The 16,126-nt window shown below is 38.9% G+C and overlaps 1 protein-coding gene across 3 annotated transcripts in view; it reads left to right on the plus strand.

Annotated features, from left to right (window-relative positions):
• Nucleotides 1-49: 49 nt before the first annotated feature.
• Nucleotides 50-16,126, plus strand: part of RBM26 (RNA binding motif protein 26) — a 49,634-nt gene continuing 33,557 nt past the window's right edge. For 2 of the 3 annotated variants that reach the window (XM_004938610.3, XM_004938612.3), the window contains exons 1-6: nt 50-528; nt 11,401-11,519; nt 12,009-12,145; nt 13,004-13,092; nt 13,630-13,841; nt 15,711-15,971. In XM_004938610.3, coding sequence (XP_004938667.1) covers nt 458-528; nt 11,401-11,519; nt 12,009-12,145; nt 13,004-13,092; nt 13,630-13,841; nt 15,711-15,971 — 889 coding nt within the window. In that variant the 5' untranslated portion in view covers nt 50-457. Of the gene's footprint in view, nt 529-11,400; nt 11,520-12,008; nt 12,146-13,003; nt 13,093-13,629; nt 13,869-15,710; nt 15,972-16,126 lie in introns of all 3 variants that reach the window. The other variant, XM_004938609.3, reaches the window with a different exon arrangement.

Consider the following 16,126-nt stretch of genomic DNA (forward strand, 5'->3'; position numbering starts at 1 on the left):
GCAGACCCCGCGCGCCGCCTGTTCTCGCGAGACTCCTTATGCTCGCGACAGCGGCGCGCCGCCATCTTACCTGCTCGCTCGCTCGTTCGCTCGTCCGTTCTGCTTCGCTCTGCGGCTGAGGGGGGCCGGCGCGTTTCGGGGCCGCGCTCGGTGCCCGCCGGCCTCTGCCGAGGAGCAGGAAGAGGGGAGCCGCGGGGCGGCCGGGCCGCGTTTCCCGGCGAAGGAGAAGCGAGAGCGGGGCCCGCGGGGAGCAGCCGCCGCTCGGTTGGTTCCGCCCCCTTCGTGGCGCTGGGCCTCCTGCCCCTGCCGAGCGGCCTCTGCCGAACCGGGAGGCAGCCTCGGGGGGCAGGGGGAGGCGCGGCGGGAGCCGGGGTCCCGGCCGGCGGGGCGGCACGGAGCCCGCCGCCGTCGTTGGTGGTGCTGCTGCCGGGGAGGCGCGGGGCCCGGGCCGCTCTGGATGGTGGTTAAAATGATCATAGAAAACTTCGAAGCGCTGAAATCCTGGCTCAGCAAAACGTTGGAGCCCATGTGAGTAGCCGCGACCCTGACTCTCTCCCTCCCGAATAACCCTCCCTTGGAAAAGACGGGGCAGCTCGGGCAGGGGAGCGCTGCGTGGCAGAGCTCCGGCGCGGCGTCTCAGCAGGTGCCCTCGGCGCGCCCTTCTTCCCCGCCTCCGTCGGGCACCGCGGGGCTGTGCCGTGCCCCCGCTTCTCGGCGCGGTCCTCGGCGGGGAGGTAGCACCGTCCTTCTCGTGAGGATGCAGCTTCTCCCCCTAGCGACCGCGTTCGTCGCTAGCGCCCGTGCTCCCTCCCTTTGTAGTGAGCGGAGGTAATGTCTGCGTGTGCGGCCCGCGCAGCTCGCCCCATGGAGGCCGGGGGAGTGGGCTCCGGCTGCCACCGTGGCGTTCTCAGAGGGCTCCCGTGTAGCTCGGGGGTTCCTGCCCGGGGGTGGTGTGTTTTCTACATCGTTCGCAGTTGTTTTAAACATTTGGCACACTGGTCTTCCCGCCCCCCCGCAGCTCAAAATTGCATCAGTTACATAGAGCCCTGGGGAGTAGGAGCCCCAGAGAGTAATTTGCCTGTTTGTGAATACTTGCTTAGCCTCTGAGCATAGCATTCATGCTAGCAATAAGGACTCTTCTGCAAATACTCAGCCCGTGTAGTACAGATCGTCCCTCACTAGGTAACGTTCTGGCAGCATTAATAGAGGAATTTGGTTTTAAATGTTTCATGTTCTGGAAGTATGGTGCCTATAAACATTTTGGATCAGGACAAGCTCTTGTCTTGGCATTACGAAACACCACTCTAACATGTCTGTTTTAAGTTATTGGAGTATGATTTGAGTCAGTATAACCAGAGCTTATAAATAGAACTCTAACGTTAACTCTTCTTTTGGGTTACCTGTCCATGGCAGGCTTTACTTTGACACTGTTGAATTGAGGTGGAGAGGGGGATCAGCTCTATGGCTTCCACAGGCATTACTTTAGTATATGTATATAGACACACAGTTTGCATGGCCCATGTTGAAATAGCATGAATAAGGCAACAATAACCTGGGGAGGGGTTGTTCTTTTTTTCTGTAAGACGACACTGAAGTAAGTGACTCTTGAACTTCATTCCTGTGGACTTTGAATTAGGCCTGCACAAAATTTCCCTGAGTGCACTTATACAAAAGATTTAATCCTTAATACTGTGACAAGATTTTATGTTAAGTTTTATTTGGAAAAAGAAAAGTGTCTTTCTTACGAAGGAGGTGAAGTAATCTTCCTCTTATGTAAATATAAGGTGTTACTGAAATAACAAAGCATACTCTGTTTTGTGGTAATAGATCTAGCTGACCTATTACTAGCAATAGTCTTCTGACGCAGAATGTTGCTTGTCAGTATTTGAACGTTTTCTTCCATGAAACTTCTGTTAATGGGCAGTTTGATGTGTCTCTAGAGCATGCTGCTCAGGAGATTTGTAACAGGTAATACTTTAGAAAGTCTTGTAGTTTCTCACGTGAATGCTGGTAGTTTGAAATGATAGGTCATGCACGATTCTTCTCAGTTAGGCAGCTGCTGGGGATCGATACGTTAGGTTCAAACAAGTTGGGAGTGTTGTCAATTGCTGTGAAATCTTAGACTGGAAGTCTGCTGGTGATGACTGCAGTAGAGCTTCAATCGGCTTCAAAATGACTTTGGTTATTGAGTATATATATTAGGTTATTTTGATTTTACAGGTCTATATCCAAAAGCTTGTTCTGCTTTTGAGTATTTATTATGCTTTTCTGCGTGTGAGTATTGCACATCAGAAGCTGAAGCTTGACTTCACTGGTTTATTTTAGATTTCCTACGAGTGATCTAAAAAGCATCAAACATTTGCCAGATAGGATTTAGCTGGAAGTCAGTATGGTTCCTAAGCTCTCCCCAGGCTTCATTCATCAATGATGAACAGTGATAACTTCTTATCATAATAAGAAGCCTAGGATATCCACTGTTCCTCTGTTTGTCTGCTGTCTGTTAGTGATACTCAACAGTTAAAGGCTGATGTTGGAATTTTCAGTGTTTGAGATCAGTAATCACTTAAGGCAGCAAGATGTTTCTGTTAAGATAAATGTAACATGTGAACAGTTCAGATATGGTTCTCATGCTTGAAAAGTATGTTGTGGGGTAGGTAATTGCTGACCTGGAAGGTGTTGAGTTTTTTGAATTGTTTGTTCAGGAGGAAAAAAAGCCAGCAGGAACTGTTAAACTCAGCTGTCACTGAGTTTTGCGCTGTGCTCTGTACAGCTACATCGTCTGATTATACATTGGATTTTGTGTAGAGATGTTGTCGTTTCCCACCAGTCAAGTACCTTGAAGATGCTTCTGATCTCGGGTACCTGAAATGTATGCCTATAGCCATAGCTTCTGACTGTATGGAAGTTTCAGTATGCAGTTACTTCTTTAGAACTGCAGGTGTTATACTAGCACAAAAAGACCATAAGTGCTGGTTACCTGGAGGTGTTACTTAAGGCTGAAAATGGCTTTTTACTTGTCTTTTCCTTTTAACTGAACAAAATGTGTCAAGTCTGTACATCTCATGGCTCTTTCTGAAACCTTTAGCTGCAAGATAGGCAGGTGAATTTCCCAATTAGATGAAGAAACATATCATATCCTTATGGTGCTGTTGTTTTGATAGTTGTAAAGTGTGAAATACTTTAGAAGATAAGAAATTTCCTGTGTGCCTCTGTATGTCTGTATTTGCCTGCTAGGTATCTAGAGCTAGGTAATTAGCTACTGTTTTCCAAGCTGTCCACTTCAAAGTATCCAGGACTTTTTAATCTTGGTGTATAATTTGTTGCAAAGGCTGTAGCATGTATAATCCTGAAACATTTGTTTCAGAACTAGAAAGCAGTAACATCCACAAAGGTTGTTTCCATTAACTAGAAAAATTTATTGTTAGGATATTATAAAGCGTAAGCAGGAATGTGGACTTTATAAGTATAATGAAACAAGTGTTGTATATATGTTTGCATAGGCTGGATGTGGTTGGGTTACATGCACATGGTGCCTCTGGGAAGTACTGTTCATAGATAAGAATGTTTGGGGGGGGGGGGGGGGGGGGGGAGGGGGAGGAGGAGGAGAGGAGAATAGAGGAGGGAGGGAATGTCAGAATATAAGTTTCAAAATTTATTTATTCACACCCCAGACTGTCCTAATGCCTTTGTCAAAGCCTTGGTGATCCTCCTCCATACAGACTCTATCCAAGATGGGTTGTGTTGCAGAAAGGCAGATATGACAAGCGCTGCTATGCTGGAGCATATGTACGTTCCAGCTCTGCTTGAAGGGTGGTACTTCTCCAGTGACTTTCTGCAGTCCTCCAAAGTATAGGCCTTTTATTTTCTTTGTGTGTGTGTGCGCATGGTTTTGGAAATAACTTTGAAAGAAAAAAAACGCATTTGGTTCACAGAGAATTACATAACGTGCACACAACCATTAATGATACCTCTATGTGAATGTAGTAGCGGTGTGAACAAAGTAGAAGTACTTTTGTACCGTGGCTGCTTTGTCTTCACTACTTGCAGGCTGCAATGTGCTTCCTTTCTAATATTACATAATTTTTTTCTCATCCATGGTATGGCTCTTCTAATGGATTTGAAGGTAACATTGAACTTGAAGTATAACCTCATGTCTATCACCTCTATGTTTTGTACTAACAAAGACTTTGCTAAGCCATTTCTGTTGTGATGGATTTCTTTTCTGAGAGTCTGTTCCAGATCCTGTATAGACTGTATATATATGCTTGCTAGAATGTCAGGATCTGGCTTGGCAGATTGGTAAGGAGGCAGGTCTGTTTCATTTTGTTGCTAGCTGTGTTGTATAAATGCTGCACACGATCACCTCACCTTTATAAGATGCTGTAATATTCTCCCCCTTGCCCTAATTCTTTGCAGTAGAAAATTATCTTGTTTTTAATTACTTTGTGTAAAATAAGTGTAATTAAACTCTTCTGCCGGCCTGCTGAATTTTACTTACAAGTTGAGTAAGCTTCCTGTGTCTATTTTTTCCTCTTTGCTGTATTTAGGTTTCTGAAAACATTTGTTCAGTTGCGAAGTCAGACTTGCAAAGAAGATGAAAAAAATATTTGAAACAATGTCTGTGCAATATTTAGGCATCCCTCATTAAAACTGAAAGGTTTTTTTGCATCATTTAATTTTGTAAATGATAACAGCATTCAAACTATTTTGACAGAATAAAATCCAAATTGAAGAATGTTTTGAGTGTATTTGTCATTGGAATTTGTTATGGGAAACGGAATGTGCTGGTATTCACCTATTCCTTCACTATTCTCCTGCTTGCTGTGCTTTTCAACCTTTTGTTGTTAAATCTCAACGTATTTCTTATGTGGATGAAGGGATCTTGCTTAATTATTTTGGATCTTGCTTAATTATTAATCAGTTACTGGTTAGTCATCTTCTCCCACTAGCTTAAGAAAAGTGAATAAAGGAGGTTTAACAGTGATGTGAAGAATATGATAATGACCCAAGATACTGAAAGAATAGAAATTGAAATGAAAATCTTTGGCATTTCTTTGTACGTTCATGGTGTCCAACGCCCTACCAGAAAGTCTTAAGAACGCAACAGGAGACTTCACTTCAGTTTCCCAGAGACTTCCTAAGAAGTTCTAAAGCAAAACAAGAAAAAATAAGTTTATTTACTATTATCACTTTAATATAAAGTGGCATGGATGCATGTAATTGTATCACTTTATACTGCTGAAGTCACTCCTCTGCGACTGCTGAACCTGGTAGTTGTTCACATAGCTTGTGGAGAGCTGCAGTGTTTGGAAGTTGAATATTCCTGACTTTCAGTGTTGATACTGTTCTGCTTATTTGGTAAAGGTACTGTGACAGAATTGCAGTATTGGGATTATAAGAAGGGATATGTGAAATCAGGAAATAAAATATGAAAAAAATATTCTTGTTTTGCTGTACCTTCCTTGTTCTTACTCTGTACATTGCCACCGGTGAAATGAACTCCTTGGCTGTATCACAAGGCGCAGGTAAAACAATGCGTTGAACGTGTGCTGAACAGCTAGCAAGCTAAGCAGCAGTTCCACCCCTTGAGAGCTGTTTTGAGTCTAGAAGGTGGCATTGTAAGCTGTTGGGTGTTGGTTGCAGCTGTATGAGCCTGTCAGATTGGGATATCATGTTTTAGAACTACAGTAACGACATCAGTATCTTGGGTAAGAGCATTGGCGGCTGCTGCATTCCTCAGCGTACATCTGTGCTTATAAAGAGCTATCAAAACTGTCTCCAGATAGGTCAGACATTGCTGAATGAGTCTGTCATTCATTGAATTTCTGACTGCTGGAGCTTTTTACAGATTTTTGAGTGCAGAATCTTGCAGTAACGCAATCGAATACCTACTTTTTAGACTAGGTGCTCTGCCCAGTAAGCAGCAAGCTTTTTCTGCACACACTCACGCCTGCAAATGCAAAGGACTCAAACATAGCCGTGTCCACCGTGGTTAATGTCAAGGTCTGAACAGTGTGCTAGAGAAGTATAAATATTAATCTTTAGGCAACAAAACCGGATTGTGAAAGTTAAAGCTGTGATTTCTGAGGATCAAGGTGAGACAAATAACATGCACCTACACGTTACTTCCTTTACAGGAAGATAGTTCACTGCCTGGAGGTTTTCAGGCATGCTTTTGTGGTTTCACTGTATTGTGGTAGTTTAAATTTGTCAAGAAACTAGTTTCAGGACTTGCAGCACCTTTTTGCATGTTCATTTAAAGGTACATTCATTTAAAAAAAAGCAAGCAAAGAAACAACCTTGTAGCTGCTTTTACCACTTTACAAAAGTTGTGTGTGCTCTACCTGTCTCCAAAGTGAACTTCAGATTGAGGTTCTTGGGATTAGATTGTTACTGCTGGTTACAGGGAGACTTGACGGAAGGTTTCCATTCCTTGCTCTTACCCAGTCGCTCCTCCACTGTGTGAGTCAGTGTTCACTATGTAAAAACTGTCAGATTACAGTTGGATAGCTGCACTTTGGGAAATTGTTGTGTTGTTTTTTCTCTTTTCTCAGTGGGTAAAATGGTTCTGTACTATATAGTTAAACACCACTTAAGGAATTGTTTCCTTCGGAATTTGCATGGAAGAGCCAGCTGTTGTCACCAGAGAGTAGACTTTGCTTAAACACACCAACCTAGCAAAATACATCTTAGAGTAGTCAACATCTGTTTATTCTTTCTTACTACTTGGGAAGACATTTATTGTATATTTCTACTCCATGTGTTATAAAATGGTTATACCGTATTTATGTACAAAGATATTTTGCTGATTTAGCTTATCTGCTTTGCTGAATTACTTTTAGCTGTTTTGCTATAGTCTTTTTAAGTCAGTATCAGCTTTGTTAAGAGGTTTTGTTTGTGTACAGCTAGCTAGCTACACTAGTAACATTTCTCCACAGACAACTTTGGTATCTTAAACACTCACTGAATTTGTATTGAAAACTGATAGGTTGACTGTTGCTGAAGGAATTGCAAAGAATTAAGTTTAATCTTAATTTGAAGTTTAAAGTTTCAAATTAAAACTAAATTGGGGAAAAAAAGGGCTACAGAAAAGGAACTCTTTTCAACCAAGTTACTCTATGCATTCTCAAATATTCAGTGCTTAAATCTTTTTATGGCTTAAACTTACTTTTACGTGTTTAGTTTTCTTGTGCTGCTTTTTCTTTAGTTGAAATGGTAATTCGGAATAATTTCAGCAAAACTGAATGAGATTGGAAACAGTGGATTTGGAAATTTCCTTGAGTTTTGTTGTAGCTGTGAACTCTTGCTTCTGCAGTGGAGCAGAGTATTTGATTGGACATGACCTTGCTTTCTGAAACTCTTTTCCAGTGGTTAGAAGTATCCAGATCATTCCTCGAGGAACACGTAGAATTCTAGCAAGAGTTTTTGTCCATGTATGCCTGAATGCTAGGTAGTGTTTACTAAAGCAGGGTTTCTAGAGCAATCTCCCTTGTCCAGCACAGAGCATTTGACTCAGTATGTTTGATGAACGTATGAGTCTCTGCGAAAAAGCATTGCCAGGGGTAAAATCATTCAGCGTTTCTGATCAAGATCGCGTACCTAAAAAGTGGGTGTAAGAAAATGTGCTGCATTGTTCGATTGTAGCAGGCACTGGGATGTATATCCTGCAGTGACAGTTGGCTCAGTTTACTTATACCAAATGCACTTTGCTTGCTCATTTTAGTAAAATAAGAAGAGGAGAAATGTATGTGATTATTGCTGTGTGTAGCATAGGTCAGTGAAAACCTGAGGGAACGTAGGTAGAGGATTTGAAGTTGAGAAATGTTATTTTGCTTGTTTAAATGCATGTGAATGTTTTTCTAGTAACCAAATGTCAGCATAAGAATGAAGTTAAATCTAAACTTGTCAGACTTTTACTGCATGTATTTGATTTTTGCTGAAGTCATTGATGTCCTACACCATATTCAGGTTGAGCTAAAGGTTCAAACCTGTGCTTAGCAATTAGAAATGTGTAATACTCAGTGAATGTTGTAATTGAAGTGTTAATTTATTGTAAAATCTGTAGTGCTGCTCAAACTGTTTGAAACTCATAGGTAGTATCTCATTTTTGTAATTTTTCTCAACAGTCAGTTAAGGACCTTCCTCATGTTGTTGAGCTTCTTAGTGTACAAGAAGACAGTATGCTGTATGATGAAGCCTTTATGCTGCACAGAATATTCAGCTGCTGTCAGCATGAGTGCCTTTCCTATTTTCGTTAAAGTGCTATCACTTAATAAAGCATTGTCATCCATAAGAGTATGAAATAGAAGTCAAAGAGTGTAGGAAAGCTGATAAAGCTAGCTCGAAACGGATGAAACATTCGTGTGTGCACAGTAAAGATACTGCAAGTATGTTGTGTTTACTTACACACAGAGACTCCCGTTCTGTAAGAAAAGATAGTTAAACTAGAGAATGTACATATTGCATATGAGCAAGCCTCCCGTAATCCAGCCCAGCACATTTTGACAGAACTGAGGATGGAGAACATATGCACAACATTTCAGAATTCTGTCGGAAGTGATAAAGTCCAAAGGAATTGATTTTTATGAAAGCAACCCTCCCCCAGAACTCTAATAGCTAGAAGACAGATTATCAGACTGTATCCATAATTTTGTAAAGTAAAACAGTTTTTTTGTAAAGTGATCTCCTATTCCTCTCTTCCACCAGTTCATGTAGCTATCAATATTGTTCTTCATCATCTTGTGGAGAAAAAAACCACTGAAAACCAGTGGCAAGGAAAGTTCTTGCTGTACACTTACTATAAACATACTGTAAATGTATCTAAAATAACTAGTATGCTGTTCGTTTAAGACAAGATTTTCTCCATCTCATTCTACTACAGAATGCATTATAAAGTAATTCATCTGTGCTAATATTTCTCAAAAAAAATTTTTTTTTTGAATGGCCAAAAATAAATGCATATTTTTACTTTAATAGCAGGTAAGCTCTCCTGGTTACGTACAGGGGAATTTCGGTGCTTATATACTGAATAGTAATGTTAGAACTCAGTACATATGTGTTGTTTAAATGTGGTAGTACCACATATGGAATGATAAATTATAAAACAGTGCCATAGGAGGAGGTGATTCTGTCTTTTTGAAATTAAGGTACATTTTTATTGGAATATTTTCTTCAGAGTGTTTTGGAGTTAGTTCAGTGCATGGAGTGATGTTCTGAGGTTACTGTGTGGGATGAGGAAAAAGCACTGACTGTGTGTGTGCAGAGTGTGTTAGTGTTAAATCTTTTGGAATCTAGATGGCTTTCCAGGCAAGAGTTTGTATTTTCTATCTTGCTTAAGGAAAAGGAATTATTTTAAGCTGAATATGAGGTTGTCTTATCGTCACTACTCTCACAGCTGGAGGTTTAACAAACTGCAGTAAGTGACATACATGGCATTTTACTTTTTTGACCAACTCCTCTTTTTTTGTTGCTGTTGTTCACTGAGTAATTATGGATGCACACGTGTCATGACACGTTAATGTCATCTGACTTTGTGTTACAAAACAAATGGTGGGAATTCAAATAAAAATTCAGCTTATAATGTAGTATCTAATATTTGTGAAGAACAGAAACAACAACAACAAAAAAGATTATCATGTGAAAAATTTCCCCTCCTCTCCAAATTGCTTTCCTTTTATGACTGTTGGTAGAAAAAATGAAAATAGCACTGTAATTTTCTGAGGCGTCATTCAGCTTTAAGCTTGGAAAAGAATGCCAAACCTCTGTAGTGACATGGAAGTCAGATAACAGTAGAATTATTTCGAATTCATGCGTTCAGAAGTTGAGAGGTGGTAGAATTTAGGCCCTCTGGGGCTCTCTTGGATGAGGCCCCTCATTGCCAACAACCTCATTGCACAGACAACTGTTAGACGTGGGCTTCCAGTTGGTCTGGGTGGGTGATGTGCTCACATGCTAGCAATACAAGAGCAGTTCTGCCGTTCTCAATGTATGAAGTTATGTTCCTGTTTCTGAGGTGACTTGGTGCTTGGGCAGCATTCTTGTTATAGGTAAAGAATTATTAAATCTGAACTGGAGTAAACCAGATGTGATACTCAGAAGAAAAATTTTCTGAAGAATTTTCAGTCATTGTGCAACCTGTTACTCAGTTGGCAGTATACGTTTGTGTTTAGTTGGTTTTGCGTGTGCATATTCTTTTGGAGTTGAAACTGGTTGTAAACTGCCATCTCCTATATCTATGAATAATGCAGACTAACACAAGATTGTGCTGTGTCCCCTAGCAGCTCACGTTGCTTCTGCAGCATGAAATACTGCTGTTGCTTGCTTTCTGCAGGGTACTGAGTTATGTTTGAAGCTTTGACCTCTAACTTTAGAGGGCACTATTCTGAGCCCAGGGTATCCTCAGGGTCTACTTAAGACAGGTGCCGATAGATCTGCTTCCTTTGCTTAATGGATATGTTTGTGTGAAGAATGTGGTGCTGGAGATAGCTTCTTTGAGAAAAGGAACTATGTAGTGTGATATCTAGCATGATATTATGAAGGATGTGCTCTGAGGCCTGAAACACGTGTCATTTAAGTTATCAACAGTCAGGCTTTTAATTAAGCCTCAGTGCTGAAATTTCATTTGTTTTAATGTAGAAGAAATGGGAAGTATCTGTTCTATTCTGTTCAGTCATTGTGGACTTATTCACTGGAACGGTATTTATATAATATTTAAATTCAGTGCAACTCCCTGAGTGTATTTTAATTTCACTCATTTCACAGTTATTTTTGATACAGAGAATGTACAGTTAGGATGCATCAGTGCAATTGTCTTTCCTCATTGTTTCTTAAACCTATTACTTAAGTAGTAGTCTTAACTTTGATCGTCACCCAGAACAGCGAGCTGTCTGCAGCACATCAGTGTGCGTATGGTAAATGTTCCTTTTCATTTTAGTAGCATCGCTTCTGCTGTATTATTGCTTTCATTTCTAATCATATAGGCTAACTTTACACCATTAAGAGTTACTCAGTATTACAGATCTATCTTCACTGATTTCATAATCAAGAAATTATGGAAGTACTTATTGTAGCTTTTATTATTCTTCAGGACTATTAGGCAGTTGAGGCCATTCTACCCTAAGTAGTTCATTCTAGTTTGCTGTGAAATTATCTGTGGAGTATTGTTTGAAAATCTCACTTCTAGCGAATCACTTCTCTGGAGAAAAATGTGATGCTTAATGCTTAGAGATCTTTCATCTCTGGACTGACTCTTAGAAAATACCCCCTGGATATTTTTCAATTAGTTTACAAAGAAAAATTTTGATTCCTCTATATGCTCTATATGGAATTGGTGATACCAGTTTTAGACATTCCGTTTTATAATTTAATCTCTTCTGTGTGTTTTTGTTAATCTATTTGCAGATGTGATGCAGATCCATCTGCCCTAGCTAAATATGTTCTGGCTTTGGTAAAAAAGGATAAAAGTGAAAAGGAGCTGAAGGCATTGTGTGTTGATCAGCTGGATGTATTTCTTCAGAAAGGTATGGTATTTGTCGTGACTCTTAATCTTGAGTGAAAAGTTTATTTCAAACAAACATTTAATGTAGACTCCTGCATTTATTTCTTTGTCAGCTTTGTTAGTTGGAAGTATGTAATTCAATTTGCACAAAGGAATAAAAGAAAAAAAAAACCCACAGGTTTTGTGCGATCTATAGGTTTTTTTGTTTGTTTTATTTTTCAAATGTGTATTTTTTTGTCTGTTTTTATACCTGGAAGAAAATTAAGAATGTTAAGAATTACTGCCTGAATTAGAAGCACTGAGTCTCCCTATATATTAAAAAAAAAAAGTTCTTCTGGATAAGAAGATACCAAAAATACTGCGATTGAATGCCTAAATGAAACACTGTCATTATTGACATGTTTCTTGACCTTGTAAAAGTCCTTTCAAAATACGAAGTGTAGAAGCAAAGTGTTTAAAAGCAAATATTAGTTTTGCGTACTGAATATTTATTTTTATTCTTCACTTTTAGAAACTCAGATATTTGTGGAAAAACTGTTTGATGCTGTGAATACAAAAAGCTATCTACCTCCAACAGAACAGCCATCATCAGGAAGCCTAAAAGTAGAGTTCTTTCAGCACCAGGAGAAAGAGACGAAAAAAGAAGAGGTTAGCACTGATATTATTTTATCTGTGTACCTTTTTTCTTCATTCCCATGGCTTACTTATGTGGTTCAACTTCATCATATGTGTTTATTAATAGTCCCAAGTTTAGTCTCTGAATTTGCGCTGCCACTTTAAAATGTCTGGCGGTTCATGCCTCATATGTTGAGCACAGTGTTTCTGAACATAAGCTCATAGGTAATATAATTTCCTGAATAAATCAAAATGGTTCTGACTGTGCAAATGGAAACAGAGTTCCTGGGTATTGTAGAATGTGTGGTATAGCCTGCATTAGTTCTTTGCTCAGGAGACTGTGCTAATTTATGCTGTCCTTTTAATTTGCCATTCCAAATGACAGTCCTCATTCCTTCAGCTACCTGATCCTGGAAACGTTCTGGCACTGGTATTTGTATGGTTCTATGACGCAGAGAAGAGTAGGTTAGCCCTTTTTCAACAGCTGCGTAGGTTTGGTTTGCATGAGTGTTCAACCATTATGTCAACAAGGTAACCTGCTGAAAAGACATTATTAAGCCACTCATGGAACATTCCTGTGCACCCAGGTCATTCACTGTACCTCAATATGGATTTCTCCACCTGTACCAAAAGTAGATGTATTTCCAGTGCAGAATAATAAACATTTCCTATGCTACTTTATCTTCTCCAGTGCTCTGAATATTCTCAAAAATGAGAAATTTAGTATGTTATTGTATTAGACGTAAAAATCTTGTCCCATTTCAATTGTTGCTGCAGACTTTGTTCAGTACTTGAGATTTTTGTTTTTATTTGGTTGTGCAGAAGTCTTCAGTATAGTGTACTTGATCTAATGTATATAGTTGATATCTAATGTATATAATTGAAATTCAGATAGTTAAAGAGGAAGAGCGAGAGAAGAAGTTCTCCAGAAGGCTAAATCACAGCCCTCCTCAATCAAGTTCACGCTACAGAGATACCAGGTAATAATTTTTTCTTAATCTCTTGTATTGTACCTTTAATCAGATAGATTTGGATTTTTATGACATTACAAATACTTCCTTTACATACAGTCACCTGTTAAGTCTAAAATAAAACCGTTGCAACTCTTATGCAAATATATTTAAACTGAGAGTATGTGTTATAAGAAACTGTATAAACTGTCTGTAAGTTTGTAATTAATAGATTGGACTTTCTGGATTTTTAATGTTAGATTTGTAATTTAAATTACAACACTCTGCTCACTGCTGAGTTTGAAAAGCAGTAATTTTATTTTAGAAGCTTTCCCTTCAGTTGATCTTTTTGGTATTTTCAATTTACAGGAGGTGCATTTTGGGGCAAAACCAATATTTTACATTTAAAAATGTTCAGGATGATGAAAATAAGATGCATAAACCAAATAAAAGTATTTTGATGAGAAAGGAAGGACAGTAGTTTTTTGTCTTTTATGTTATTTACAATTGCTGTATTTTTAGATTTTTAATTCCTGTAAGTAACAATCAGCAAAATTACATGTTTAGGAGCCGCGATGAAAGGAAAAAAGATGAACGTTCTCGGAAGAGAGATTATGACCGAAATCCTCCCAGAAGAGATTCCTACAGGGATCGATACAACAGAAGAAGAGGGAGAAGTCGAAGCTACAGCAGGAGTCGGAGTAGGAGCTGGAGCAAAGAGAGATTGCGGGACAGGGATCGAGACCGAAGCAGAAGCCGAAGTAGAACACGAAGCAGAGGTACCAACAGTTGGTCTCTAAAATACGGTGAATGCTGCTTACAAAATTTAGACACTAGACTAAAACACTGTGTTCAAGATGTACTAAAATTTCTATTGATGTTCTTGTTTTATTGTTAACTTTTAGCTTTGTTTACTGTGGATATAAAGCTTATGTGATTATGTTCTCAGTTCTTATTTTCCCTTCTTTCCCACAGTTCTTCTCTATTACCTTTGATTGTGTTGGCCACTTCTAAATGTTGTGAGACAGGCAGAAAAGGCAGAAAAATCCAAGTTAATTGTATTTTGTTAAGTTCTAGGGAAACTCAGAATCTGATATCGGAATATGCAGAAATTAATACTCACCTACAGAGGTAGGACTGGCAGAAACTACCAGTTTGTCAGCAAATTTCTTGTCAAACAGCACAGTGCAAGTCTGTTCTTCTTGTGTTGTTCCCTCTTTTGGTGTCGTGGGAAGAGGCTGAAATTACTATAGTAGATATGTGCATTAGCACACATAGCTGTAGGACTTAAGGCTTCTTTCAGTACAGTAGTTTTGCTCTTCAGTTTAGGCTTCTTAAAGCTTATTCATGTAAAATGAATGCTTTTCCCTTATAGTTGTTTCTGATAAATTAAAAAAACTGCCCTAAGAATTGTATGATCTCTTTATCCTGACTTAAAGAATACAGAAGTTAAAATATTGTAGTGCAGATCTCCTATTTATTATTTTCTTTTGTGAAGAATGGGCTTTGCTAACATGGTCTTACAAGCAGGAATGCAGAGTTTCTGAAAATTAGCAAGCATAAATTTTTCAATCAGTTTATTCATAAGTTCTATAGCTGTAATGCAATGTGATTAATTCTTATTTTAAGGAATATTTTACTGCAATTGTAATTTCTTACAGATAGTATCTTACAGTAAAACCTTTGTTCCTGTTTTTAAAAACATAAGGAAATGCCTGTTTTACCCATACTTGTCTGCCACTTTTAAGACATTTTTTATTAATATTTCTGTAATGTGCTGTTGTTTGAGCCTGCTAGCTTACATCATGAAAGGACTGTCTTCATCTGTTTGCTTGTTGCTTAGTTGATGGTAATGTTAGAAAATGAAGAGAATAGTTAGTATGTATTAAGAGTAAAAAATAATGCTGTTGCTATATATGTCCAGGTGATTTTCACACCTGTCAAGTATTAATATTTCTCCAGTCATGACGAGGCTTTGTATTTGATTCAGTGTGTGCAGTTGGATGCAGACAAAATGAATATTAACAATGTGAAGCTACGACAGTAATATAATGTTTAAAGACACTGAAGATATATCACTTTTATGATATTTTCAAGTAGCGATTACTTTTTGTTGTTGTTTGCCTTTATTGAGAATAGCTTTCCAAATGAAGTTCTTAGAATATATGGATTGCTACAGATGATCTGCTATGCTTGAAGTTGAATAAACTTCCTGTTTTATTATGGGTATAGTGTACCCTGGTGGTTGACTATGTAATTTTAAGATTTTTTTTTTTTTCTGATTAAAAAGCCCTGCCCATGTCAGGGAGGTTGAAACTAGATGGTCCTTGAGGTCCTTTTCAACCCAGGCCATTCTATGAAAATTTGGGAATGTAGAGTAATGGTGTAGATGAGGTTGGAAGAGGCCCCTACTCCGTTTCTCAAAGCAGACAGACTGGAACATGTTGCTCAGGACTGTATTCGGTCAAGTTATAAACAGCTCCAAGTGTGGAGGCTCAGCTCTGGGCAGCGAGCAAAACATTCCAGTTACTATTTTTATATTTTGAGATGAATTGACTTGGAGTAAATAATCTTAACAGTTTCACTGTTTCTGGTGAAAACGTACACAATCATCCAATTAACTTTTTTTTCCCCCCTCTTCTTTTCAGAAAGGGATTTGGGAAAGCCAAAATATGATATGGATAGAACAGATCCATTAGAAAACAATTATACTCCAGTTTCTTCTGTAACAAATATTTCATCTGGCCACTATCCTGTCCCTACACTGAGCAGCACTATTACTGTTATTGCTCCTGCTCATCATGGAAACAACACTACTGAAAGCTGGTCAGAATTCCATGAAGAGCAGCTGGACCACAACTCCTACGGAAGACCTCCACTGCCAAAGAAACGCTGTAGAGATTATGATGGTAAGTCTAGTTTTTTTTCGATTGCTTGCTGCAGCTGCAGTAGGCTCCTTTCTCAAAATATAAAGGTCATTATTTTTTTTCTCATTCTTCCTTAACACTGTTATTTTTTTTTCCTATAACAATTTTTGAATGCATATTTATCCCACTCTTTAAGG

Source organism: Gallus gallus, chromosome 1 (assembly GCF_016699485.2).
Source record: "Gallus gallus isolate bGalGal1 chromosome 1, bGalGal1.mat.broiler.GRCg7b, whole genome shotgun sequence".
NCBI lineage: Eukaryota > Metazoa > Chordata > Aves > Galliformes > Phasianidae > Gallus > Gallus gallus.